Genomic DNA, 26,304 nt, shown 5'->3' on the forward strand with positions numbered 1-26,304 from the left:
GAAAGATACAGTCAAGCTAGCCCTGGCATTGTTTTGTGGTACATTTATTTACTACAGTAAGAGCGTGTAAGGAGTGATTTCAAAATAAAGGTGACCTTCCAAAACTAATTAAATAGTATAATTTGCAAGTTGATGTAGATTTTCAAAGGAAAAGCCCACCATTTTATCTCATTTTCACTTTGTCCCCTGTAAATTCAGACTGATATTGAAAGAAGACTATGTTATTACAGAACACCACTTCAGAGTGTCAAAATATCAGAGCAGGATTAATATTTAAAGGAAACTATTTGTTTGCTGTATATTTAAATGAATGAGGAACTAAGCAGGATTTATCCCGTGGCTATGCTACATTTTAACCTTAATTAAAAAGAGTAATTGTGATCGTTAACTACATGATTTGTGACTTGTTACGAGTGACAACGGAGACTCTCTACCTTCCAACCTTGCAACATCAGTGTAGTTACTCGGTCGCCGCCCCGGTGTCGTCTCTGCACACCACAACACAAACGCGCTCCATAATCTGTAATCTTTTGTTTGTGATGGTTTAGACTACACAAACACACACGCTGTACCATTGTTATGTAACGTTATCCACCTACATTTATTGATTTTTCGCCAGCTTCGTTGTAAACAAATGCACATGGGCGAGAGGAGCGTAACCGAAACAGCGGAAAAGCAAGCGGACTTGCACAGTTCTCCTTTGAAACCTATAACCACCACTTTTCTAAAATAATAAATGTGACAAATAATGTAATATAAAAAAAACATGTTTTCTTTTTAAGTGAATGCAATATGCTTCTGGCAATATAACTAAATGTTATACTATGACAATGATAAAAAAAAAAGTTGTAACATAATAAAGTGTAAATGTGTGTACATTTTTATGTTTGCACACTGACTTAATTTGAACAGTGAATAAAAGATTTGTGTGATTTAAATTTCCAATCTGTGATCAAAGAGAAAAATGAGAGTAATTGATGAGATATGATGGAGAGAAAGATGAAACAAGTCAGTCTGCTTGTGTTGAGCTGGTGGACGGTCCCTTGTTTCTGAGGCACCTCAGCAGAGACAGTCCACAGCAGTAGAGCAGACTCTTCACTATCAGCACCGTGTAGAGCAGACAGAGCAGCTTCACCCTGCACTGAGCCCGGAGAGGATCCAGGGGAACCACTGCAACAGAAAAGGATTCAAGAGAAACCAGTCAGTGTTCTCTGTGACAGAGTGTCCACATGAAGCTGTACAACACAGTTTCCAAACCTCCATCACCTTCTTCTCAACTATTCAAATCACTCAATCACCATAACATGGACCAAATGTTAAAAGACACAGGTGGTTATCAATTCACTGATTTTCAGAGGACTCCAGAACAAGTCAAATGTGACCTTTGACCTTAATGATAAAGCTCCATCCTATCTGAAAGAACGAATCATTCCTTACTGTCCTACCAGAGCACTCCGCTCCCAGAATGCAGGTCTGTTAGTGACTCCCAGTATCTCTAAAAACAGACTGGGAGGTAGAGCCTTCAGTTACCGGGCTCCTTTACTGTGGAACCAGCTCTCTCCATGGGTCAAAGAGGCAGACACTCTAACTACATTTAAGTCTAGACTTAAGACCTTTCTTTATGACAGGGCTTTTAGTTAGGGCTGGTTCAGGTAGCTCTGAACCATTTTATAGCTACGCTGCTATAGGCTTAGACTGCTGGGGACACATCTGGTTACATGGAGCCCTCTCCTCTCCTCTCCTCTCCGCACATTTTGAACTGTCATTATCATTATCTGTTGCACTTTGTATTTTGGCCTTGGTGTCTCGCACTCTCTCTGGGTTTCCACTGATCCACCGGAGCTCGATCTCTCTGCACCAACCGCCGCCTGCAAACTGTTTGTAAAAACGGGCTATACAAATAAAATTGCCTTGCCTTGCCTCGTTAGACACTGACAGAATCAGGGAGTGTGTGTTGTAATGTGGCATGATGAGCAGAGAGAGAACAGACTGATATTGGGCCCTAACTGCAGCACAACATTGGAGCTGTCATTGTAGAGAGGCAGCAGGTGATCTTAGAGGACTCCAGATGGAAATTAGCCCACGGGCTACAATCTGGCACATTTGCACGTACTACGGTACATGTTTTATTAATGTGCATTGTCCTGACTTCTAAATAAATAAATTACAAATTACAAATTACAGTCAGCTTGGTGCGGAGGTACCACTGTCTCCGGCTGTCTCCCTGGAGGACAGGGGGCTGCTGGAGCTCGAACCTCTGAAACTGAGAAAGAGTCAAATGTCAGTGCTGTGCTGTTCTGTTCACTGTGATAGAGTGTCCACATGAAGCTGAATCACCAAGCCTCCATCACCTTGTGTTTGGGCCTCCACCGTGCCACCCTCGTGTTTGACGTGGCAGTGGTACGAGCTCTTCTCTGGTTGGTGGATCAGCAAGATGGCGATGGAATGTCCTGACTCTGTGTGCTCCAGCCGCTCTCCCTCAGCAGGAGGCAGCTCCTCCGGAGTACCCTTCCCGTTTTGTCTTTTCCAGGAGAACTGGACCAGAGGAGGATACATGTCTGAGGCCACACACAGCAGGGAGCTCCTCCCCCCCAGGTGGCTGCTGGGTGCTGCTGGGTACACGCTCACCACCGGCTTCACCACCTGCTCATCTGAAGTTTGACAGAAGCAACAAGCAGCACAGACACATTCACACAGTCAACAGCAGCTTCCAGCACCTGGTCCTGGACACTACATGGACTCTGATCACTCAGCTACTCATCCATACAGCACAGAGACCACCACATATACTAGATTCACCTGCACACACATTCACTGTGCTATATGGTCATAGTTATAATGGTATTATACTTAAAAATGCAATATATTTTAATGAAATGTGTAATTACCAAAAAACTAGGGTTGTCAATCGATTAAAGATTTTAATCATGATTAAACACATTATGGTCCACAGGTTACTCAAGATTAATAGCAAATAATGTCTTTTTTTAACTGCTTTAATTAAATGTGCTGGAAGAGGGATTTATTTTTTAAAGTGTTTAATAATCTTCTCAACATGGGAGTGGACAAATATTTTTGGTTTATGTAAATGTATGTTTATTATTATTGTAATAATCCGAAACAAGGACAAATATCGTCCAGAATATTCTTTACTATAAGAAAAGACATTCTTCACAGCCTTTATTCCTACAGTCTGGTATCCTCAGTGTTTATCAAGTGAATCATGTTCAGATTGGTTTATTTATTTATGGTTTTCTAAAAAAAAATAATACGTTTATACGTAACTATCAATTTCACACTTATTCCACACATTACTGTTGCCACCTTAGTCCAGTCATTTTATGAGAAAAGGTTAAACAAATTGCAACAGAAGCAAACTCATCTGATTTTGTATCCTCAGCATGTCCTGAGTGAGGGAAAAAAAGCCCCGAAGAATCCCATTAGGGGAAAGTTTCGAAAAACACCCAAACATATCCCATTTATACGCATATAAAAAAATTTTTTCACGTGTATAGGGTAACATTTTTAACCTTTAGATATCTCCATGAAAATTACTGAGTTGATTACTTACATTAAGACAAACAAAAAATGTATTACAAGTTTTTTGAAATTCTTTGTTAACATGAGCAAATTTGCATAAATGTTTATACATTTTCATAAATCCCACCGTTTTGACGGCACATGTATATATGAATTTGCTGTGGTGGCACCGGCATGAAAATTGGAATGAGTTGACTCCATCGGTCAACCAACAAGTTGACCACTTTAAATTTCAAGATGACTGCAATTTTTCAAGACAGCCACATCCTTAGTAGAGCAGGTATGACATGAGCCAACAGTGCATAATCCAATTACGTATGGCTAATTTGCATACATACAACACCTGATCTAAACATTGAGTAGAGCAGGTGAAAATGTCTTGTTCAATCTTGTTAACATATAATATGTTAACAAGATTGAACAAGACATTTTTTAACTGTAATATGATATTACAGTTAAAAAAGGAATGGAACCAATTTAGGCTACCCATGAGCATTAATAGAGATGGAGCATGTCATACCTGCTCTACTAAGGATGTGGCTGTCTTGAAAAATTGCAGTCATCTTGAAATTTAAAGTGGTCAACTTGTCGGTTGACCGATGGAGTCAACTCATTCCAATTTTCATGCCGGTACCACCACAGCAACTTCATATATACATGTGCCGTCAAAACGGTGGAATTTATGCAAATGTATACACATTTATGCAAATTTGCTCATGTTAACAAAGAATTTCAAAAAACTTGTAATACATTTTTTGTTTGTCTTAATGTAAGTAATCAACTCAGTAATTTTCATGGAGATATCTAAAGGTTAAAAATTTGACCCTATACACGTGAAAAAAATTTTTTATGCGTATAAATGGGATATGTTTGGGTGTTTTTCGAAACTTTCCCCTAATGGGATTCTTCGGGGCTTTTTTTCCCTCACTCAGGACATGTTGAGGATACAAAATCAGTTCAGTTTGCTTCTGTTGCAATTTGTTTAACGTTGACCCCTTTTTTGGCCTAAAATTACTGGACTACCTTAGACCCCCATATTTTTGTACCTCCCAATCACAGTTCTGTATACTTTATTGTGGGTCCAGATTATGGAATCTATTATTTGTACTTTTTTTTTTTTTTTTTACTTATCTTTACCGCAATTTAGTCACTTCTGCTAACTAGACAATACTTTCTGCCAATATAAACAGGGACTATTTGAATTTTTTTTTATCAGTATTCAATTAATTTCAAATTATGTTGTCATGTGTTACCAGGATGCCCTTAGATTTCCAATGTATGTCTGTATATTTTTGATGACTTAAGTTTTAAATATGTGAGTGAGTGCTTATCACAATGATTAATTTTTCACGTTTTTGTATGCATTGTACCGTGTTATATCATGTTAAACCATGTTTATTTTTACAATGTATAAAAGGTTCTTGTGCCCCACAAATGTAGTAGCCTAGAATTGTAGTCGGAGAATGCCACTGCACAAGCCCCTGGAGGGTTTTTTCAGCATTTTTCCCTCACATTATCTTGGATTCTATATGTTGCATATTTTTTTTTACTTTTTTGATATGTGAAATAAACAAACAAACAAACAAACAATAAATAACCTGTGGAGAGAACAATGTAGCAGGACTTTGAAGCTGAACTTGCCGCTCTAAGCAGCCGTTTCTTTATCAGTTTCTGAGGTTTGTTTCTACTTCAACATCCACTTGTTACTGCTGCGTGGCTTCCAGGATGTATTATATGTGTGTTAATCGCACATTAAAAAATGCCATTAAAAATATTGTGCGTTAGCTCATTGTTATCACATTAACATTGACAGCACTTATAAAAATACAAACTCAGTGAAATTTATACAGTATTAACAACATCCTTTATGATATGGATAAAATCACAGGATTTTATTGCTAATATATAAAATGCCATTTGACCATTGACCATGATAAGAAATTATGTGCGTGTTTATATAGAAATGTTTTATGTATTTATCGATACTAAATTTTATTTTGAGTTAGATAAATTAGTTGTAAATGGACTACATTATTACCATTTAAATATTTAGTCTCCCACAATTTTAGAGGGTTAGGTTACACGATGAAACTAAATAGCCTAGATGTTGTAGTTTAATCTATAGTAAAGCCTATACAGTACTTTCAACATACTTAATGATATAGATCAGATCATATAATTTAATTGCCAATATATATTTTTATATAGCATATCAAAAAACTACAAATTAATTACAATATTTTCTTACATCTCACCACATTCAGGTATGATTTCTGTGCGTGTTCATATACAATAATTATAAAATATATGTGTAATTATTGATAATACATTTAATTTTGTATCAGATTAATTTATAGTAAATTGATCATATTCTTGTGATTGAATTATTTAACCAATCACAATTTTAGATTTGTACATAATTAAACTAAATAGATGCCTTTTTGTTCTATTAAAATATTAAAACAATTATAACAATTCTCACCACTCACTTTATATAATTAATCTAATATGGAATGTTTCTCTTTATAGTATTACAAGCACATTTTAGATTGTGTTTGACATAATTTACACAATTAGACAGTTACTACTTACTATTCTATTAAGTGACAATCGTTAAGACTATCCATATTCACGATTATATGAAGTGGTTTTACATTTATGAAACAGTTATTTGATTATACAAATTATATTTACTGTTCCTGCAGATACCATGGAAGTAGAGAGAAGAGAAAAGCTGTGTGATGGTTGATAAAATAGCTGATAATAATTCCGATTAAACTTTTAATGCAAGACTTCACAAATGTTTTAGCTGCAGTAGAAAAAAAGAATTCCTTCTGCTGTTCAGAGATTTAAACATCTTTTCACTCATGATTGAACTTTATCATTCAAGAACAGCTGCATCAAGAACTTTGTACTAACTCTGAACAAACTAACATATAAAAGTCTGAAGCAGCAGAAACTGACTTCAAACACATTTTAACTTCTTCAACAAAATAACTGAAGATAAATAAAAGTTTGTTCTTACCTGTAACGTTCAGTTTAGTACCAGAGCCCAAGATGAAGTAATCCACAGTGAGAAAGACTCATACAAAAACCAGTCTGCTGCTGAATGTGTCAGCTGGGGTGAACGAGTCCACATTATGAACCAGGATCAGGTTTCAGCTCCATCATGTGTTTCTCTTACATTCACATCGGCACCACTTTCGCTTCTCTTTTCTTTTGTCTTCAACAAATATTAACATTTGAATTGGTCCAGACCTTCATGGTTCCCTCAGGATGAACCATAAGAACATTACTGATCCTTTCATTTATCATTCTAGCACCACCATCGGGCCACATTTTAATTTGTCCAACACTTTGGTTATGATTAAAACCTCAATAATTATGGTATCATGCTAACACTATAGCTGCTACACATTAACTTGTAGCTAACAACAGCTATGTGTAAAATTCCAGTACTACCCGACTCAACTTTTTTAGATTTTTAGCTAGGGATAGTAGGCCACCTGGTACTTGGTGCTTTTTTTTTTTTTGGTAACGCCGCAGCCTGCATTCCAAGCAGATACGTACATAAAACATGACATCACCCGACTGCTGGCCACTGATTGGTCAGAGTGTCATCACTGGAAGAATCATAAGTGCGACGTCCGACACGAGAATCAAACCCACTGCTTTTAAAAACACACCGGCAACAGTGACAACTTGATGTCAGGAAGGGAGATGACACATTCTCTGGAAGGCGGAGCAAATGAGGGAGGGAGAAGACTGACTTTTTTCACTTCTAGGTCCCATAGGCAGGCCACAGGAAAAAATATAACTTTTAGATTTACCATTATAAAGTGAACTTTGCATAACATGGGACCTTTAAATGTGTGCACACAGCTTTTCTGCGGAGTTGCTAACCCTCTGCCTGGCCATGTGCATTTGTTTACCACGAAGCCCACATAAAATCAATCTATGGAGTGGTGGATAAAGCTATATAACATATACGATGTTACAACATATGATTGTGCAGTGTTAACTGTCATAAACAAAAGATTGCGGGCTACGGAGTGCATGTGTGCCACGGAGGGACACCGGGGCGATGGCCAGGTACTACACTGATGTAGTAGGGTTGGTTTTCACCCATGAGACGCCATGTGGAAGGCAGAGAGCCTGCATTCTCACTATAACACGTCACAAGTCATGGAGTTAATGATCACAATTACTCCGGAGCTTTTTAATTAAGGTAAAAATGTAGCATAGCCATGGGAAGAATCCTGCTTAGTTCCTCAGTCATTTAAATATACAGCAAACAAATAGTTTCCGTTAAATATTAATCCTGCTCTGATATTTTGACACTCTGAAGTGGTATTCTGTAATAACATAGTCTTCTTTCAATATCAGTCTGGATTTACAGGGAACAAAGTGAAAATGAGATAAAATTGTGGGCTTTTCCTTGCAAAAAATTGCAAATTATACTATTTAATTAGTTTTGGAAGGTCACCTTTATTTTGAGATCTCTTAAAGTTTCCCTTTAAGAGGTGATTTAAAAGAGGGAAGGGAGTTTGCCGACCTCAGCTCCTCAGGCAGGGACTTCCACAGCTGAGGGGCTCTAATAGAAAATGTCCAGTCGCCTTTAGAGACTAGGCTGGCTGTAGAAGGTTCATACCTGAGGAGTGTAGGCAGTGGCTAGGCTCATAAGGTACAAGTAACTGATATAAGAAGGAGCAAGGCCATGTAGGGCTTTAAAAGTAAAAGTGTAAAATCAATCAATCAAGTTTGACTGGTAACCAACCAGTGCAGAGTGCCAAGGATGGGTGTTATGGTCTTGTCTTGTCACTAGTTAAAAGTCTTGTGGCCGTATTCTGGAAGGGAGAGGGCTTTTGACTCAGTCCTGCATAGAGAGAATTGCAATGATCCAGACTGAAAGAAACAAACGCATGAATGGCTCTTTCAAGGTCTGCTTGGGATAGGAATGGTTTGACTTTAGCAATATTTCTGATGTCCAGAAAGCAGGATTGAATTACTTTCATGATTTGTTGTATAAAAGCACAAATCTGAATCAAAAATAACAACCAAATTTCGGGCAGAGTGTTTAATGTTGGATGACAATAACCCAAGATTCTTTTTTTTTTTCTTTTTAAAATCATTGGATCACTGATAAAATGCTTTCTGATTAGGATTTGTTTAGCTGCAGGACGTTTTGAGACATCCAACATTTAATATTGGAAAGACAGGCTAAAATTCATCTGTATTATTGCCAGACATAGAGGAGCGTGTCATGTGCACAAAAATGGAAGTTAATATTATGGTTATTAATTATTTCACCAGGGGAGCATGGAAAATAGTAATGGACCAAGAATTGACCCCTGGGGAACACCACATGGAAGAGGGGTTGGAAAACAGAAAAGTTTTTGTCAGAGAGGTAGGAGCAAAACATGTGAGGGCAGTGTCCTTAAAGGAGAATTCCGGTCATTTTTGACCCCTAAATCAATGGTTACCCAGTAGAATCCTATTCAGTGACTCAACAGACAGCTGGTTCCTCTCCACTGGCTCTGCATCAGAGAGAAAACCCTCTCAACATTTGCATTGTGAGAGGGAAGTGCGAAGACAAACTGTGCAATCTTCAGTAGCTCTGAGTAGCATGCAATGCTTTTAGCCTTCTCAAAATATTTGGTCCACTTCTGGTGCACTTACAGGCCACTGAACTCCTGATCATGGTTGCACCTTTCTGTGAATTTCCTCAGATCGGTGACCTGGTCAAAACACTTGACATCATCAACTTCTCTCCTATACACGAATTCGGCGAAATAACCGTTAGTCAAGCAGCCGCCATTACTGCGGTGACAGCTCCCAGTCAGGCAGCGATGGGTTCTGTGTGCGAAGCGGGCATTTGAATGCAAGCGCCAAGAAGTGGACCTTCTGTCTTCTGTAAATATGTCTAGGAAGGCTGGGAGGACATGTGCTGTCCTCAACTGCTCTATCAGCAAAACACAGCCCCTTACTTCAGGAGGGGTGTCCGTGTTTAGACCGTAACGTTACGTACAGCGTGTCAGCAGCAGCAGCCGCCAGCGACGCAGTCACAGCTGACCTGTACAACCTGGCTATCACTTTATGATACAGTCTCTTATCTCCCTGTTACTCTAATCTTTCCTGCTAAATCGCTCAAACAAATGATTAATTCCTAAATTAATATTGGTATTCATGTAAGATACCTTAATCAGTTACTGGGGGGCACTAAACATAATGCAGCCTATTTATGATGCTGTCATAGAGAATCAGTTTACTATGACTGACACATGTCACCGCAGCAATGGCACCGCCGCAAGATGGCGGCATACACAAATCACTCGCCGAATTCGTGTATAGGTAGCCTACTTGATGCAGGCCTCCACATCATTCCAGTTTGGTGGCTCACTCAGAGTTCTCAACATGAACATGAATGTTGAGAACTCTTCCATGAGAGTCATCCACTTCTCCAGATACTCCAGACATGCAATGTACAGGCACATCAGCACAGAACTGGTCACAGCCCTTACCAAGTCCATCTTTGTGCTTTTGTGCCAGTATAGTCCCTTACCTTTAAGGGACATGAAGTTGTTGCTCTTGCGTCCAAGAAGAATGGTGTGGATATTGTTCAATATTTTCTTCACCTTCATGTTCTCCTATTCCATTTCTTGAATGTGGGTGTGGAACACAGACATGAGTGAGTGCACTTGGCAGAGGTAGATCTCAGCAAAGTCGTTTTTTTATAAACTTCTTGTGTACTACAGTGGGAGCCACATAGAAATTCCCCTGCCATGCTGCTGCCGCCATGCTGTTCCCATGAGAGTTCCAGCAGAGCTCCAGCAAAGTCCCAGCAGCTGGAGTGACCCCCCCCCCCCTTTTCCTGGGTGTGACTAGTTTTTACTGGAACTCCACCCATTCAATGAAATACATGACATGACCAGGAGATGGCGCTTCTCTCACAGAACAGTATATATCACCAGAGGCATAGAACCACGAGTACATGTTTGATTTAAGAAGTGAAAGTATAACAGACCTAGCTACTGGAGATGCACTGGCCACTGTTTTATCTGGAAATAGATTGTTGTAGCTAATAATACCTACTGTCAATTTTTTTTATCACAATTTATTTACTGTGAATCTACATTTAAATAGGAAAAAACTAAGGGAGTGATGAAAGCCTTTTTAAGATGTTTGCAGTTGCAGGTATTCAGTGCATGCCTTCGACCAGGGAATTAGCATTATCATTGCTCAATCTTTTGTTTGCCCTAATGGGCCACCTATTGGTCACCCATTGTCACACAAATCGCACAGAGCCTGCAATGGAGCTGGCTGTTCAACTTTGAAGGAGGACCGGGGGAGGGGAGGTTATGTTGGAAGGCTAGCTGGACCAGACTCTCTCCTGAGCAACAACACACTCCAAACCCCTGAACATTCACACCTGCTCCAGCGCATTACCATCTCCAAGCATCCCCCACCACTTTGACTATCAATTGATTAGAAAATGAGCAGGTATTTTCTTAGAAGGTCCTGCTTTAAACATTTTTATTTTCATGATTATCTTACATTATTATCTATCTTACAAAAAATGTTGTAATTTTGCAACAGTGCTTCATGGCAGAGATTAGGAAAGGCACATGTGGCAAAGCGAAGAGGGTCCAGGGCGGGCTTCGAACCCCAGACTCTTGGGTAACAGTCATGTGTGCTAACCATTCGGCCAAAGGGACATCCCCTTGGCCAAGTAGCCAGGGCGCATGATCAATAGGAGGCATAGCGACAGGACCCTCAACTGTCACGCACAAGTCAAACAGGATTGCGTGGGTCTGAACATATGGGGCCCTAATTTCTTGGCGCAACTCAGGGTGGCGCAGCGAGGCGAGCCCTGACGCAGCTGGCAAAGTGGTATTATCGTCCAGTGCAACAAGGTGCGCAGCGGATTCGGTAAATTGGCAGACTGCTGTGCGCTGAGATGGGAGTGGTCGCGCAGCAGGGGGAGGTGTCGACAGATTCGCCGTGGCGCAGTGACAATTTGTTGCCGATAGACCGCGCGGAGAGTGCGCCGAAAGCTCGCCAGCTCCAACCTGGTCTAATCTCAGCGCAAGGCGAAGCGCAGCCAGCGCAGTGGCAATTTGACTGCCCAGCGCGCAGTGCGCCCACGTCACCAAGACCTCACAGGCAGATTTCCACAGTTCCAGGCACATTTAAATGCAATTAATAATAATAATAATAATCATCATCATCACAATAACCCCTATTTATTGTATCTGAATCAGCACATACACCTATATCTATATAGATTGTCCCGTCACACTGATGGCAGATCAAAGGCTTGCGTAATGGAAACTCAGCCTGACTGAATTAACACAGATGAAACCAGGGAGGGACTGAGACAGCCGTGGATGTCCCAAGAGCAGGTGTTGACACTACACACTGTGCCGTTGCAGATGATCAGCTATTTATTTATTTATTTACTTATTGATTTATTAGGGGCCAGCGCCACATCGTCACGCGACCATAACAAATAAAACTGAAAACAAATAAACTATCATCTCTCACAGCAAACCACAATCAGGAGGTGCGTGTTTGTTTATGTTGTGATCTGTGCACACGTGTTTAAATATAGGTTAGATAGATAGATAGATAGACCTGGATAACATCATAACCTCCTCCCTCCCAGACTACTTTTGCTTCATCAGCCCGTGAGGTCTGTTCACGCGACCGGACACTGCCAGCTTGGACCGGACCAGAACATCAGTTTCCTCCCGTCTCACTTGCTCTGACAGATTGAGAGCTGTTGCCCAGTAAAAAAAAAAAAAAAAAAAAAAAAAACACACACACCCCTTTTCCATTCATAAAGACACTCATATTTAGTAACCTATATTTAAACACGTGTGCACAGATCACAACATAAACAAACAGCTGTGCGTAACGGAGGCATCACAGAGCGTCTCTCTTTTTCTTTTTTCAAATCAAAAATCAAATCAAAATAAACTTTAATGTCCCCGGAGGGAAAATTGTCATTTTTTCTTTAGAATTTACCTGAGAGGGGAGATGTGAATATCTGCTCACTATGATGTGGTTTGCTGTGAGAGATGATAGTTTATTTGTTTTCAGTTTTATTTGTTATGGTCGCGTGACGATGCGGCTCAATAAATCAATAAGTAAATACATAAATATAGCAGATAATCGTGTAGTGTCAACACAGCAGTAATCCATCCTCATCTTTCATCTGTGCAGCCTTTGATCTGTCATCAGTGTGACGGGACAATCGATATAGATGTTCTGAATGTCTATGCTGCAATCTGTAGGTGCTGATTCAAATCTTCTCTTCTACGGTGAAATCAAACGTCCGCCTTGCGCGCGCGGCGGATTTAAAGGCGAGGAGAGGAGCTCATTTGATTGGTGAAGATCTGACTCGGCTGTGTCAAACCCACTCCACGCCTTCTCTCCACCCTCTATGCCATTTGCGCCGGTGGGAGGGAAGTAGGCGGGATGCGCTCCGCTGCGCTTCGAAGGAAAATCGCAATCTGCTCCTGACCACTCCCCGTTGGCGAAGCGAAGGCGAGGCGCAGGCCTGATCCGCTCCGCCTGCACCTAGTTCACGAAATTAGAGCCCATGGAGTTAGTGCTGGAATTTCATTTAACTCTGTACTTCCTCTGGATTAAATTTATTAATTAAATGTATTGATTTTTACTAGTTTTAGCACTAGCTTATACTGTCAATCCCCCTACAGGGCTCTCAAGTCTCACGCATTTGGCGTGTGACACACGCATTCCCACCCGTTCACACGCTCACACGCCACACATTGTATTTCTCACGCATTTAAATTACCACGGTGACATCCACCACTCGCTTTAACAGTGGGACAGATTTGAGGGCGCGCTGATCACACGAGAGAGGTGAAGAGACAACAACACTGTTACCTGTTGTAGCCTACTGGCCTCAGCCTGTACCATCGCTAAAACACCGACGACCAGTGAGTAACGAGTCAAAAAGCCGCCGACACTGATCACTGCCTGAGGAGTTTGAAAGCAGCCTCTTAACTTCATGAACGCAACTCAAACGCCTGAGCACGGCGACCAAGCTTTGATAAACACACCGGATCCGCGCCAGTTTACAGTAGGAGCTTAATTAAAAAAATTAAATTAAAAAAAAGCGCTCATCGCGGTGGAGCGGAGAACAGCGGAGTTTCCTCTGCTGCAGCTGATCAGCTGACTAGTGGTCAAGACGAAGCTGTCACAGTCACAGGTGTCTCTCATCTCATCTCATTATTATAGACTTCAACCTCAGAGCTCTCTGTCTTCAGTCTGTCCTGACCTGTCCCTGAACATCACACAGGGACAACATGGAGCTGCCTGTGTGATTGGTTACTGAGTTTTAATGTTTACATCAGGCTGCGTTCAACTAATCAGTCAATGCTACTGTGATTTATACAGTAATCATATAGTGGCAGGAAAGACCATTGCATCTGTATCAAATATTGTGTTGAACAAGTTCAACTTGAGGAAAAATGTTTAGGGTGTTTTCACTGTTCCTAAATGTAAAAATGGGTCACATTGGACCCTCGACATTATTTAAAGGTTAAATAATGTGTTACTTAAACATTTTTCATCGTGCTGTGCTCTAAAAATAAACTAACAAATACTAGTGTAGAGTCCTGTATAAGTGCCCAAAATAAGTGATTTGAGGGCATCCTCCCCAAAATTTTGTGCGCGCTATGCGCGCAATAGAACATTCGCATTCACTGTGCCCCCTCCAATTTTTGGGTTGCATGACGCCCCTGGTTAACTTATTCCAGTCATAAATCATAAATATTTTTGTTTGAATGAATTTATGCGTCATTTGTCAGACATCCATTCCTACTTCAACCAAATCCCCGCTGCCGCTGGTAAAATCTCACTCTGAACTCACTTCAAAACTTGAGAGCCCTATAAACCCCATTCCGATTTGATATCACAACTTCACAAAGTTGAAGACACCTGCTGCACCTAGTCTAATCTTTGTATGACTGAATTATTCTGCATAAGACCCTGACTAATACTCATAGTAATGCTGCATTAGCATCAAAACAAAGTAGGCTAAATAAAAAATGATCATACATACGTAGTCTAAGAAAAAAAGTGGAAAAGTCAGGGGCCCACTTTAGTATTCTTTCAGGGGCCCCAGAATTCCTAGCAACGGCCCTGATTATCTGACTAACTTGCTTATTTCACTCGGTGGACCGGCGGATCAGCTGGTGTGCAGTGCGCGCTGTATAGTCTACTGTATGATCTCTCTCTCTCTCTCTCTCTCTCTCTCTCTCGCCCTCTCTCCATCGCGCTGTACGTCTTCACAAGACACAGGTCGACGTGTGTGGGGTGAGATGGAAATAAGAGCAGAGCGCACCTTCGCTCTCATGTTGAGTTCCATATTAAGACAGGTGCGTCAGTGCCAGTAGATCGCGCGTCAGACATTTGGCTCTCCTAATGGGAATGGCTGGTTTGACGTGACTTTATCATTAAAATTGAAAAAAAAGAGAGAGAGCTGTCAACCACTCTAGACGCGTCAGGTCAGCATAGCGCAGGGGGAGGGATATTAGTATTCTGTGGTGAAAAATACACTCATTCATGAAATTTTATTGAGAATTTTACAGAGGTGCACAGCGCATGTTTACGGTGTCCGGCGACTCTGACCCCTACACCGCAGCAGCCAGCAACAGACTTTTACAAAATAAAAGCATGTGAGCAACATGCATTAATGCGCAATAAAATAAATGTCGGCGTTATGGTTTAATGAGTTGCCATAACGCAACTTGCACAGCCCTAATAAATACACAAATGTAGCCCATGGTTCTGAGACGTGACGCGCTGTGGTCACTAGAAATGTATTTATTTATTTGCGGATCGGGAGTGAATGAGCAAGCCAGAGATGCACAGCAGATTTCATGGTTGCCGACTGGCAAAAACTGAAAGAGGGGCTTGTAAATAACTGTTTATATTACAGGTTTCACACAAACAAACAAAAAACATCCAGTAGCCTATGTTAAGTCTCAGCTGTGCCATGGCGAGGGCGCACGACGCACGTATAGCATGTGTAGCTTGTTTGACTATAAGGGCGGTCACTTAGGACCACACTTTCATTTTACACATACAGTCCCATGCGTGTATATTCACGGACACGTTGGCATGTTGTTTATTTATTGGTTAGGGTTTATTTGCGCACCGTATGCTTCAGCGTTAACATTAAAACCACCTGTAATTTGCTGCGCCAAAAACATCAACACACCGGCCGTTGCCCTTTCATTAGATGCTGAAAAGGCATTCGATCGTTTAGAATGGCCATATCTCTTTGCAGTTTTAGAAAAAATGAATTTTGGTCCAAATTTGATACAAATGATAAAAATACTCTATCTCAATCCACCAGCAATGATTCGAACAAATGCTGACATCTCATCACTTTTTCCCTTGTCACGCGGCACTCGCCAGGGCTGTCCCCTGTCCCCGCTCCTCTTCTCATTGGCGGTCGAGCCCCTCGCAGTTGCTATTAGAGCGCATCCTATAATAGAAGGCATTATGGTCGAAGATAAAAAGCACATAATTTCGCTTTATGCTGACGACATTATGCTGTATTTGACCAATTTGGAGACGTCGCTACCTGCCCTCTGCACCCTGTTAGAGGAATATAGCTGCATCTCTGGGTACAAGATAAATAAACAGCAAAGTGTGATGATGCCTCTTAACCCAGCTGCTCAAGGATTATCAAGGGGAGACATTCCCTTTCATTGGGACCCCTGTAAGATTTGTTACCTTGGTCTACAAATATCCAACCAGCTACATCAGATTTACTCTCTCAACTATGAATCTCTGTTTAAAAAAGTTGAAGCAGATCTGGACAGATGGAAGTCTCTTCCTATATCCCTAATTGGAAGAATAAATTGTATTAAAATGAATATTTTACCCAAATTTCATTACTTGTTTCAAGCATTGCCAACACCAATTCCGAAAACTTTCTTTAAAAACCTGGACAGACTGATATCTAGATTTCTGTGGAATGGAAAACTCCCAGAGTCAAGCTCAAAACACTCTGTCGGCCCACTGAACAAGGAGGGCTAAATTTACCAGATTTTCAGTTATACTATTTGGCTGCTCAATCCCGAGCTATCTGGATTTGGATTAAAGATTTAGAGCACCCTCCAGCTTGGAAACAGATCGAACAGTCCCATACAGCGGAAGCTTTGTCTAGCATTCCATTTATTAACTCTTATCACAAGCAAAAACTTGTATCCCCAAATCCAATGATAAAATTTACATCAAAAATCTGGGATGAAATCAGAGCAAAGTTTCATAGTGTCCGTACACTGTATGGTTCCACTCCATTTCATCTTAATCCGGTTTTACCTGGGGCATTGAGAGATGGCATTACTAAAGACTGGTATGACAGAGGTATATGCACTTTTGGACACTTATATGAGCACAATAATCTGAGATCCTTTGAGCAACTGAGGCTCTCTTTCGGGCTCCCCTCTGCACATTTCTTTAAATACTGGCAAGTCCGGGATTTTATTAGGGTACAGCAAGGTGGGAAACTTATCCCCCTAGAGGATTCTGAGATAGACAGTATGATGCGAGACAAGCATAACTCTAAAGGCTTTTTATCCTATGCTTACAACAGACTAATGAGCCTGTCAGAAAATACAGCTGTGAAGGCAAAACTTAAGTGGGAAACAGACACTGATTCTGCCTTTGAGGACTCTGAATGGAAGAAGATTTGTAGTAGTTCTCAATCATTCTCTTATAACAGCCGACATAAACTATTACAGTTTAATCTTATACATAGGGTTTATTTGACTCCTCATCGTCTCCATAAGATAAGTAGTAACTACTCTGAATACTGCCCTAGGTGTAAAACTGAAACAGGATCCCTTCTCCACATGTTCTGGACGTGTAAATGTTTGGAGCAGTACTGGAGATCTATCTTGGACATTGTTAAAGGAATTGTAGGGGTGGAAATCCCGACCAATCCTCGGCTGACACTATTGGGTGACCTGTCGGTTTTACCAATTAATATGAGAGTCAACACTCGTTTTATCAGATTAGCCCTGATTGCAGCTAACAAATGCATAGCTATCAACTGGAAAAGCGAGGACCCCCCTGGTGTTTCTTTGTGGCTTAAAGAGCTCTCGTCATACTTGCCATCAGAAAAGATCTTGTTTAATCTCAGGAAAAAAACATCAGTTTTTGACGGGTGTTGGGGAGGATTTGTGGCATTCTTACACAATAGAGCTGCTCCTTTAGGCAACATTCATGGTCAAAATTGAAATAGGGCTAGATACACTAAATAGGATTGTTATCAGTTATGTTATTACATTATGTGTGAGCTTAATTTTGTTGTGGTTTTATTTTTGTTTATTTATCTTTTACTCATTTTTATTGTTTTTTTTAAATTATTAGTATTTTCCTTGTTGTTGTTGTTGTTGTTATTATTTATTTATTTAATTTTCTTTTTTTATTGTTGTGTTTATTGCTGTCATCTTTTTTTCACCCTACTCTGGCCCATGAGGGGGTGGGGGGTGGGGGGCAGGGATTTAATACCCTGAAATACTGTAATTTGTTTGAATACTGTAATTTGTTAATTGAAAAACTTCAATGAATAAAATGTTAAAAAAAAAAAAAAAACATTAAAACCACCACAAGGCAAACATTTACTAGAATGCAAAATCTGTAGACAGGTAAACTGCGAGTGATATACATTTGTATTTGTGCTCTGTCGGTGTTTACAGTCTTTATCTTTGAAGCTACTTATAGATTGCCTGTTTTGGAGGCAATTATAGCAATTCATCTGAGGGGGAAAAAAAAGGAGGAGGAAAAGTGATTGACAGATTAACTCGGGTCAAAATCACTGCTCCTCCCCGTGGACAAATGAGACACTGTAGCTGATTTTCACACGGGCTGCAGAGGGGCGTTAACAGTCGTGGCTGTGTTCGCTACGTCATCGCGGGGGATTAAATTATCGCCACGAGCCAAGCGGGAGCCCGTCACGGACCCGCCACGGACCCATCACGGTCCCGCAGAGGTCCCACCAGGGACCAGGGGGAACTTCTAGGTGGCTACATCTGTATGGGTGGCCTTTGCTGAGACAGAAAATGTGCCTTTAAAGCTGAAAACATCTGTATCATCCTCTCAATGCCTGGGAACAATGACAGCCACCTTGTCTTGCTGTGAGAGAGCATCCTTCTGTAATCAATCTCAACAAAATCACAGTACTCCTTCAGGCTCTCAGTGTGCACAGTGTAAATGTGGAAGTCGAAGTACCGGTAGATTTTGAACATGATATTCTCAATCATATGTTGTGTCTACCCCATGATGAGCACAATTATTAATGTGTGCTGGGCAACCCACACCGATCAGAGTCTTGTTCTGCAGCAACCTCTTCAAATTTGCAAACACATTCTTTCCTGCTTCATCACTCCAGTAAATGCAATACATTTTTCAGACAAATTGTTTTTTGCCAGTGTTTCAGTGAGATATTTTTGCGATGGTTTCTGCTGTCTCATTAGGTGTGTCTTTAACCTCAATCAATTTTGTTTGCACACCACCCTTCTTCCAGTCAAAATACTGGATTATGATTGGGAATATGTTCACTGCTCCATGGTTACGTCTGTAGAAACACCACAGTACTGGATTTCTTTGAGTGCTTCATGAGTGACTTCAATAGAGTGGGGCGCTATAACACCATTGACAATGGCTTCGGTCTTAGTGCGAGCACTACTAATTCTTTTAGCAATGTCAGAGTCTGGGAATGCCTTTTTTTAGCAAGGTACTGGTGCGATCCATGGACCTGTAGCTGTTGTGGTGTTTTACAGTATGAAATGCTATTGCACCTTCCGCTGCATTTACAGCATCCTCTGTGTTCCCGGGTCTGACAAAGAACTCAGTCAACTTTGCAGAAGAATTCTCACCTCGCACAGATTTTTTTATGTTTTTCGGTATCCATGTGAGCTTTGAGATCTCCAGAACCTTTATTAGACACTGAAACATATGGGCCAGCTTTGCACATGGTGCACTCCGCCTCCCACTGGTCCCAACTGGGACGGTGTGGGAAAGTTTTTTTTGCAGTTCATCTGTGAAGCTGCACTTACGCTTCGGCATTTTGTGTGCAATGCTGCTCCGCTGTCTGCTCTGTTCCCTGTGCATGTGCATGTCGCAGAGCCGCCCACAAGGCAGCCTCTCTGGAATTACATCACGCAACAAAGTAGCTACCCTAGTATTGTGTGCAAAACGCTGGTCAATTTAAGTACACGCTTGATGGTCCCATGAAAAACAGTGAACATCTGACATTTTCGTGAATTTATAAAACCCCGCCGGACGCCCTGGACAGGACGTAAAAAGTGGACATGTCCGGGCAAAAGAGGACGTTTGGTCACCCTATGTAATCACTGGAAGAATTGTAATCATGCCTTCCGACACAAGAATCAAACCTTTAAAAACACACTGGCAACAGTGACCCCTGCTCTGTACTGAGACTGTTGAAATTCCTTTACATGAGTTGACAATGGCTGCTGTGTGAGAAACATCAATGTGGTCCTTCATCGAGGTGCAGACGAGTCTGTTTGGAGGTGACGAGACGATCCTAAAACGAAAGCTAGAGGATGTGACGTAGCAGCCGTGCTATGACGATCCTGCTCACTATATATACATGTATATGTACTATGAATTACTCAGCTGTAATGGAAAAGGAACTAAACCGATTCGAGCCGAGTAGAGCTCTAACTGTGTATTCAGCCTCACAGAACTCCTGTTCATCTTCACCATTGCTTGGAGCTTCATCACCAGGGGCGTCACTAGGTTTTAAGGACAGGGGGGGCTTAGCCCCCAGGAGATGCACAGAATGTGAGTGAACGTTTAATTTCACAAACAGCTAAAAAAAACTGAGAAATTGCACGTTTTGGACAGATTTAACAGAGATACTTTACTGTGCAAATGTTTTAGGCCACCATTACATTTTTAACACAGTACAACAACAAACACAGGAAGTACTGTATGTTTACAGCATTAACAACAACAACAAAAAGAAAAAAATCCACATAGTGACAGTGCCGTATTTAACCAATGCTTCTTATTCATTAAGAGTCCACATGTATTAGCCAAAACTGTATGCAAAAAAAAGAGCACTGTGTTCTCAGAAAGTACACCATTTTAAAATAACATGGCTACAATTGGCAGTTACTTGGTGGGTGGAAGCATCAAAGAATGTCGTCTGTTTTTAAGGGTGGCAAAGGCGTCTATCACTCTATTGTGATTTAGGTGCTGAAGCTCCTCTTTTTCAATTGACATGACTGCAAGACTGTGAAGTCTTTTCTGACCCATTGTTTGACGTAGCCAGGAGTGCAGCCGACGCAGTGCACTAAAGGACCTTTCACACGAGCAGCTGCTTACATGCACTGTTAGGGCAACTTGGATGGTTGACTTCAGAGAGAGAAACATGTCTGAATCAAGGAGGTTGTGCACAGTCAACATATCTTTGGGTGAACATCCAGCCTCTGTTTTCCGGGCAAGGAAGTTTCTGGCCACCAGAACCTCCTCTGTTTTCAGGTCAATGCTGTAGTGTTTTGCAAGTTCATTCAAGTGTGATTCACTCAAGAAGTTCTCAGACTTAGGACTGCATGCCTGTATGCCTCTTAGTAGCCCTGCATCTACACTGCAAAATCTTTGCTCAAGCTCACCAACCATCCTATCCACACAAGGGAAAAGTAACTCTCTTTTCAATGTGTCTGAGTTGTTCAATTCAGTGCGTGCACCTGCAGTTGTCTCCAGCACAAAATCATCCATTTTCCTCTGCCTTGTCCTGGCACCTTGTTCAGGGATACTGTGGGTGTGGCACAGGGCTTTGGTTCTCTCATAAAGCTCTGTGGCAAATGCATCTGTGCGTTTATGAAGAGTGCACACCTAACTCTATAAACAACCAGGACCTTCACATTGCATTTCGGACTAACTAGCTAGCTACTGTAAGTAGCAGAGTTCTTTTGGAGCTGAAATGTAACTTTTGACCGCAAACAATAAAGGTAAGACGTGCACAGAGATATACAGCACGCATCTCATGCTGCCTCCTGTACAGGGGGCTCTCGGCTACAGAGTGTGTAAGCCAGGTTTTTATTTGTCAAACAGGGAGCATTTGGCAATTACGTGGGACTTTCTGCTGTTAGCTGGGGGGCTGCAGCTAACTTATTGTTACTATTAGCAGTGATACTTACTCTCTTGAAAAAATTTCGTATGTCCATTCTTGTTCACGTTCTTCTCCTAATGCTGCCCTAGTCGGTTCTGTGTGCTCCGCTCCCGGTACACACACTGCAGGTACCCAGGTACCGAGTGCAACCTAGGTTGCAGGGAAAACGTGGACTGGATTTCAGTGATGTGGGCGTGCTCTATATGAACAAGTGGAATGGATTCGATAACGACGCACTGACTCTGACTCTCTACCGCTTCCATAAGGGAAACTAAGATTTATGATCACATTTAAGTTAATAATAACTGGTTATATGATTATTTATCTAAACTCAAATTCTCGCCACATTATATTGAATTTGTCGTCACTTTTTTTGTAAAGTGAAGCCCCCCTAAAATAGGCCTAATGACGCCACTGTTCATCACACTCGTCTTTATTCATGGCTCCACTTTCAACACGCGGTTTAATGAGAGTTTTAATGTTTTATGTGATTTTATTCATTTACTGCAGTTCCTTTGACTGTTTTCTGTTCGTCTGTTGAGCTTCTGTGCTGTGTGAGCTTTCTTCTCAGTGTGTGGAACAACCGGAAACCTGTTGTGTGATGTGGAGGTGAAGTGTGTGAACCTGGGCTGTGGTTTACTGCTCTGACATGTGTTGATCTGGAGGTTTTTGTTCAGGCAGCAGGGATCATTTCTCACTGTGGGAATTACCCATCTGACAGCAGCAGTAGTAGGAGGCTGAATGAATGGGTTTAACTTTCTCTATCTTCAGCTCACAGCCGTTCTCAATTTTACTAGCTGAGAAATCTTCTTTCTGAGGATGATTGTACCTTGAATCAGTTTCACCATCACGCCTGTTAATTTGAAGAATCAGTGTCAATGTTTCCCCCTCTTTCTTCTGGTACCAGAACACCAGATTGCCACCACACTGGTCAGTTCCTTCACAGCTGAAGGAGACTGTTTGACCAAGATTCTTGGTCAATGATATCTGGTCCTGAACCAGCTCTGCTGCCATGGCGACCAGTGCTGCAGAGACACGGACAGGTAGATGAAGGTCAGAGTGACAGTAGGGTTGACAGGTAGAGCGTGTTGGCTCCTGATTGGCTGGAAACACTCACCTGAACACAGCCAGCACAGAGCAGCAGCTGGGAGGAAGAGCATGTTGTGCAGTGGTGTTTCCTCTGGAGAAGCTGAGGAGAAGTGGAGCTCTGATGCTGCTGAGGCCCAACAAGGACCAGCTGTGAGCTCAGACGAGGCCACGTGGTTTCTGACGGCTCCTCAAACTCCCATCAGCCCCTGCTGCTGCTGATTGACAGCTCAGCTGAAGCTGTTGTGTGGTTTTCCTCTGAGTGTGAGGTTTTAAAGGGGAGAGTTGAACAGTGAAAATGATCATTTCATGGCAGCAACATGAACGTGTCTCAGCTTCTATGTTACAGCGTGTGACTGGTCAAACTGAGACCTTCAGTCTCCAACATGCTGTTTGTGTTCAGATGTTGGCTGTTGAAGAAGAAGTAACACCTCTTTCAGCCACCTGAGATGGGGGTTGAGAGTGTTTGGCTTTGAGAGATTTTGTACATTCAATAACTTGCAGAAAATAAAAGTAGATCCTTCTAATTGAGACCAGCTCAAACCTGTAAAGCCAGAAAGTACAGGAGACTGGCATCTGTTTGAGACTCTGCTTTTACTTGAGAGTTGACGGTATTTACCATTGTCATCTTTTTTTTCTATATGGTGATTCAATGGTGATTCAATGTTGACAGTGTTCAGCTTTCAGAAATTAAAAGCAGCCTCCTCTTGTCATATTTGCTGCAAGACTGTTGCTTCAGGCTGTGAACAGGCTTTTTTGTACATACTTTCTCCATTAAAGCAGAAGTAAGCGGAATGTTTGTGTTAATATAAGGCTTAAATAGTTATATCTTCCAACAGCAATCACTTATATAGAGTGTTTGGTCTGAAACACGGGTCTGTCAGTCACTCTGCTCTGCTGTAAGCCGAGGAGAAAACTTTCCTTGTATCCTACAACCTTTATCCAATGAGGAGAGAGAACGGCATAAAGGGGCGGTCCTCTCCGTGTGTGCAGCCAAGGGATGCGCGTGAATGTGGTGACATAGGGACGAGGGCGGGGACTGCTAACTCCATCGGCTGACAAGAAGTTAGCCAAAACCACCGGATCGCTTACTTCTGCTTTAAAACAACCTGCTCCTGTTGGCTGAAATCAGCCCGTTGTCACTCCATTTTGTGTGGAAGTAGAATCATATGACGCCAAACGCCTCCATTGATAGACTTAACAAACCAAGTTGATAACCAGCTTCAGTCCTGACCTAACAGAACTGCAAAAAAACTTGAGGATACGTCTGACTTTGACTGAGTTACATTCAAGAACCTGCTTTCAATGACAGAAAGTAAATTCACTTGAGTGGTATATTAACCCGGACCGGGACTTGAGGTTTTGTTGAGCTGGAACATGAACACAAAGCCTGGCTATGTTGAGCCTCCTTCGCAGTATAGTAGAAGTTTTGGCCTTAGTCCCAAGGCAGTCGGTGTAGTTAAAAAAAGTTAATAAATTATACTTAAAGCAGAATTAAGCGGACTTTTTGTGTTAATATAAGTCTTAAATAGTTCTATCTTCCGACAGCAATCACTTCTATAGAGTGTTTGGTCTGAAACACGGGTCTGTTAGTCACTCTGCTCTGCTGTAAGCCGAGGAGAAAACTTTCCTTGTATCCTACAACCTTTATCCAATGAGGAGAGAGAACGGCATAAAGGGGCGGTCCTCTCTGTGTGTGCAGCCAAGGGATGCGCGTGAATGTGGTGATGTAGGGACGAGGGCGGGGACTGCTAACTCCATCGGCTGACAAGAAGTTAGCCAAAACCACCGAATCGCTTACTTCTGCTTTAACAACAATGCACAGAGAAATTTAAAGAAAAGAAGAGGAATTTAGAGAAAAGCAGTTTGTTAATGAGCTGATCTACAAAGGTCTTAAAAAAAGAAATCCATATGAGCATCATTGATTATTCGTTCAACTCCTGCAGGCTCGTTGTAAAAATCAAATGAAATTCAATGTATTTTTAAATAAGGTAAAGACACATAAATAAGATATATAAATCATGCTTCTCTATTGTGTTTTTAAATTCAAAAACATACTAAATCATTACTTCAATGCCTTCTATATTAAGATATCAAAATTATAATTTCAATATCTATTCAGTATACATATCTGTAGCTAACAGCAGCCTCACAGAACTCCTGTTCATCTTCATCTTTGTCTTGGAGCTTCATCACACTCGTCTCATTGGTCCAATTTAATTTGTTTCGAGTATTTGTGATTTTATTCATTTAGTTACTTTGACCTTTCTTTTTTCTAATGAGCTTCTGTGTTTCTTCTCAGTGTGTGAAACAACAACAGGAAACCTGTTGTGTGATGTGGAGGTGAAGTGTGTGAACCTGGGCTGTGGTTTACTGCTCTGACATGTGTTGATCTGGAGGTTTTTGTTCAGGCAGCAGGGATCATTTCTCACTGTGGGAACCACTCTTCCGACAGCAGCAGTAGTAGGAGGCTGAATGGATGGGTTTAACTTTCTCTATCTTCAGCTCACAGCCGTTCTGTTTATTAACAGCTGAGAAATCATCTTTCTGAGGATGATTGTAACCTGAATCTGTTTTACCATTATACCTGTTAATTTCAAGGATCAGTGCAAATGTTTCTGTCTCTTTCTTCTGGTACCAGAACACCAAAGTGTCACACTGGTCAGTTCCTTCACAGCTGAATGAGACTGCTCCACCAACTCTCCTGGTCAATGATATCTGGTCCTGAACCAGCTCTGCTGCCATGGCGACCAGCGCTGCAGAGACACAGACAGGTAGATGAAGGTCAGAGTGACAGTAGGTGTGACAGGTAGAGCGTGTTGGCTCCTGATTGGCTGGAAACACTCACCTGAACACAGCCAGCACAGAGCAGCAGCTGGGAGGAAGAGCATGTTGTGCAGTGGTGTTTCCTCTGGAGAAGCTGAGGAGAAGTGGAGCTCTGATGCTGCTGAGGCCCAACAAGGACCAGCTGTGAGCTCAGACGAGGCCACGTGGTTTCTGACGGCTCCTCAAACTCCCATCAGCCCCTGCTGCTGCTGATTGACAGCTCAGCTGAAGCTGTTGTGTGGTTTTCCTCTGTGACCTTCAGTCTCCAACATGCTGTTTGTGTTCAGCCTGCAGAGGAGATCAATTTATTATTTCAACTCTTTATCTTGGTTAATTCTCACTATTTGAAACTTTTTTGCTTTATGGTGATTTTTCCCAGAATTCTCTATTTCCCTGAACTGAATCGGTGGAACTGTCTGCTCATGATTTTAATCTGGAAGATGTTTAAAAAAAGAAAAAAAAAATCTGGGTCACCATGATGTAGAAACACAACAACCCATTCATGTTCCCACAAACGCATTCAGGTCAGTGGTGAATTTTGTCACACGCACTGCCACCTGTTGTTGAACAGCTGTGATGGAAACACAAATCTACAGAACTCCTCAACTGTGATTTTAAAGAACAACACAACAACAAGAAATTATAGTCCAGTTTGTTTTGTG

At 41.5% G+C, this 26,304-nt stretch overlaps 1 protein-coding gene across 1 annotated transcript; it reads right to left on the reverse strand.

The window, feature by feature from the left end:
- Nucleotides 1–1,009: 1,009 nt before the first annotated feature.
- On the reverse strand, nt 1,010–6,687 carry LOC310992929 (uncharacterized protein; the record flags this gene model as incomplete). Its single annotated transcript, XM_083981159.1, has 4 exons — nt 6,566–6,687; nt 2,352–2,651; nt 2,183–2,263; nt 1,010–1,170 (listed from the first exon to the last, which is right to left on the reverse strand). Exons 2-4 carry the CDS (start codon nt 2,554–2,556, stop codon nt 1,010–1,012), a joined length of 447 nt encoding a protein of 148 aa, XP_083837285.1. The 5' UTR covers nt 2,557–2,651; nt 6,566–6,687.
- Between the last annotated feature and the right edge of the window lie 19,617 nt (nt 6,688–26,304).

This window comes from Trachurus trachurus, assembly GCF_905171665.1.
Source record: "Trachurus trachurus genome assembly, chromosome: 10".
NCBI lineage: Eukaryota > Metazoa > Chordata > Actinopteri > Carangiformes > Carangidae > Trachurus > Trachurus trachurus.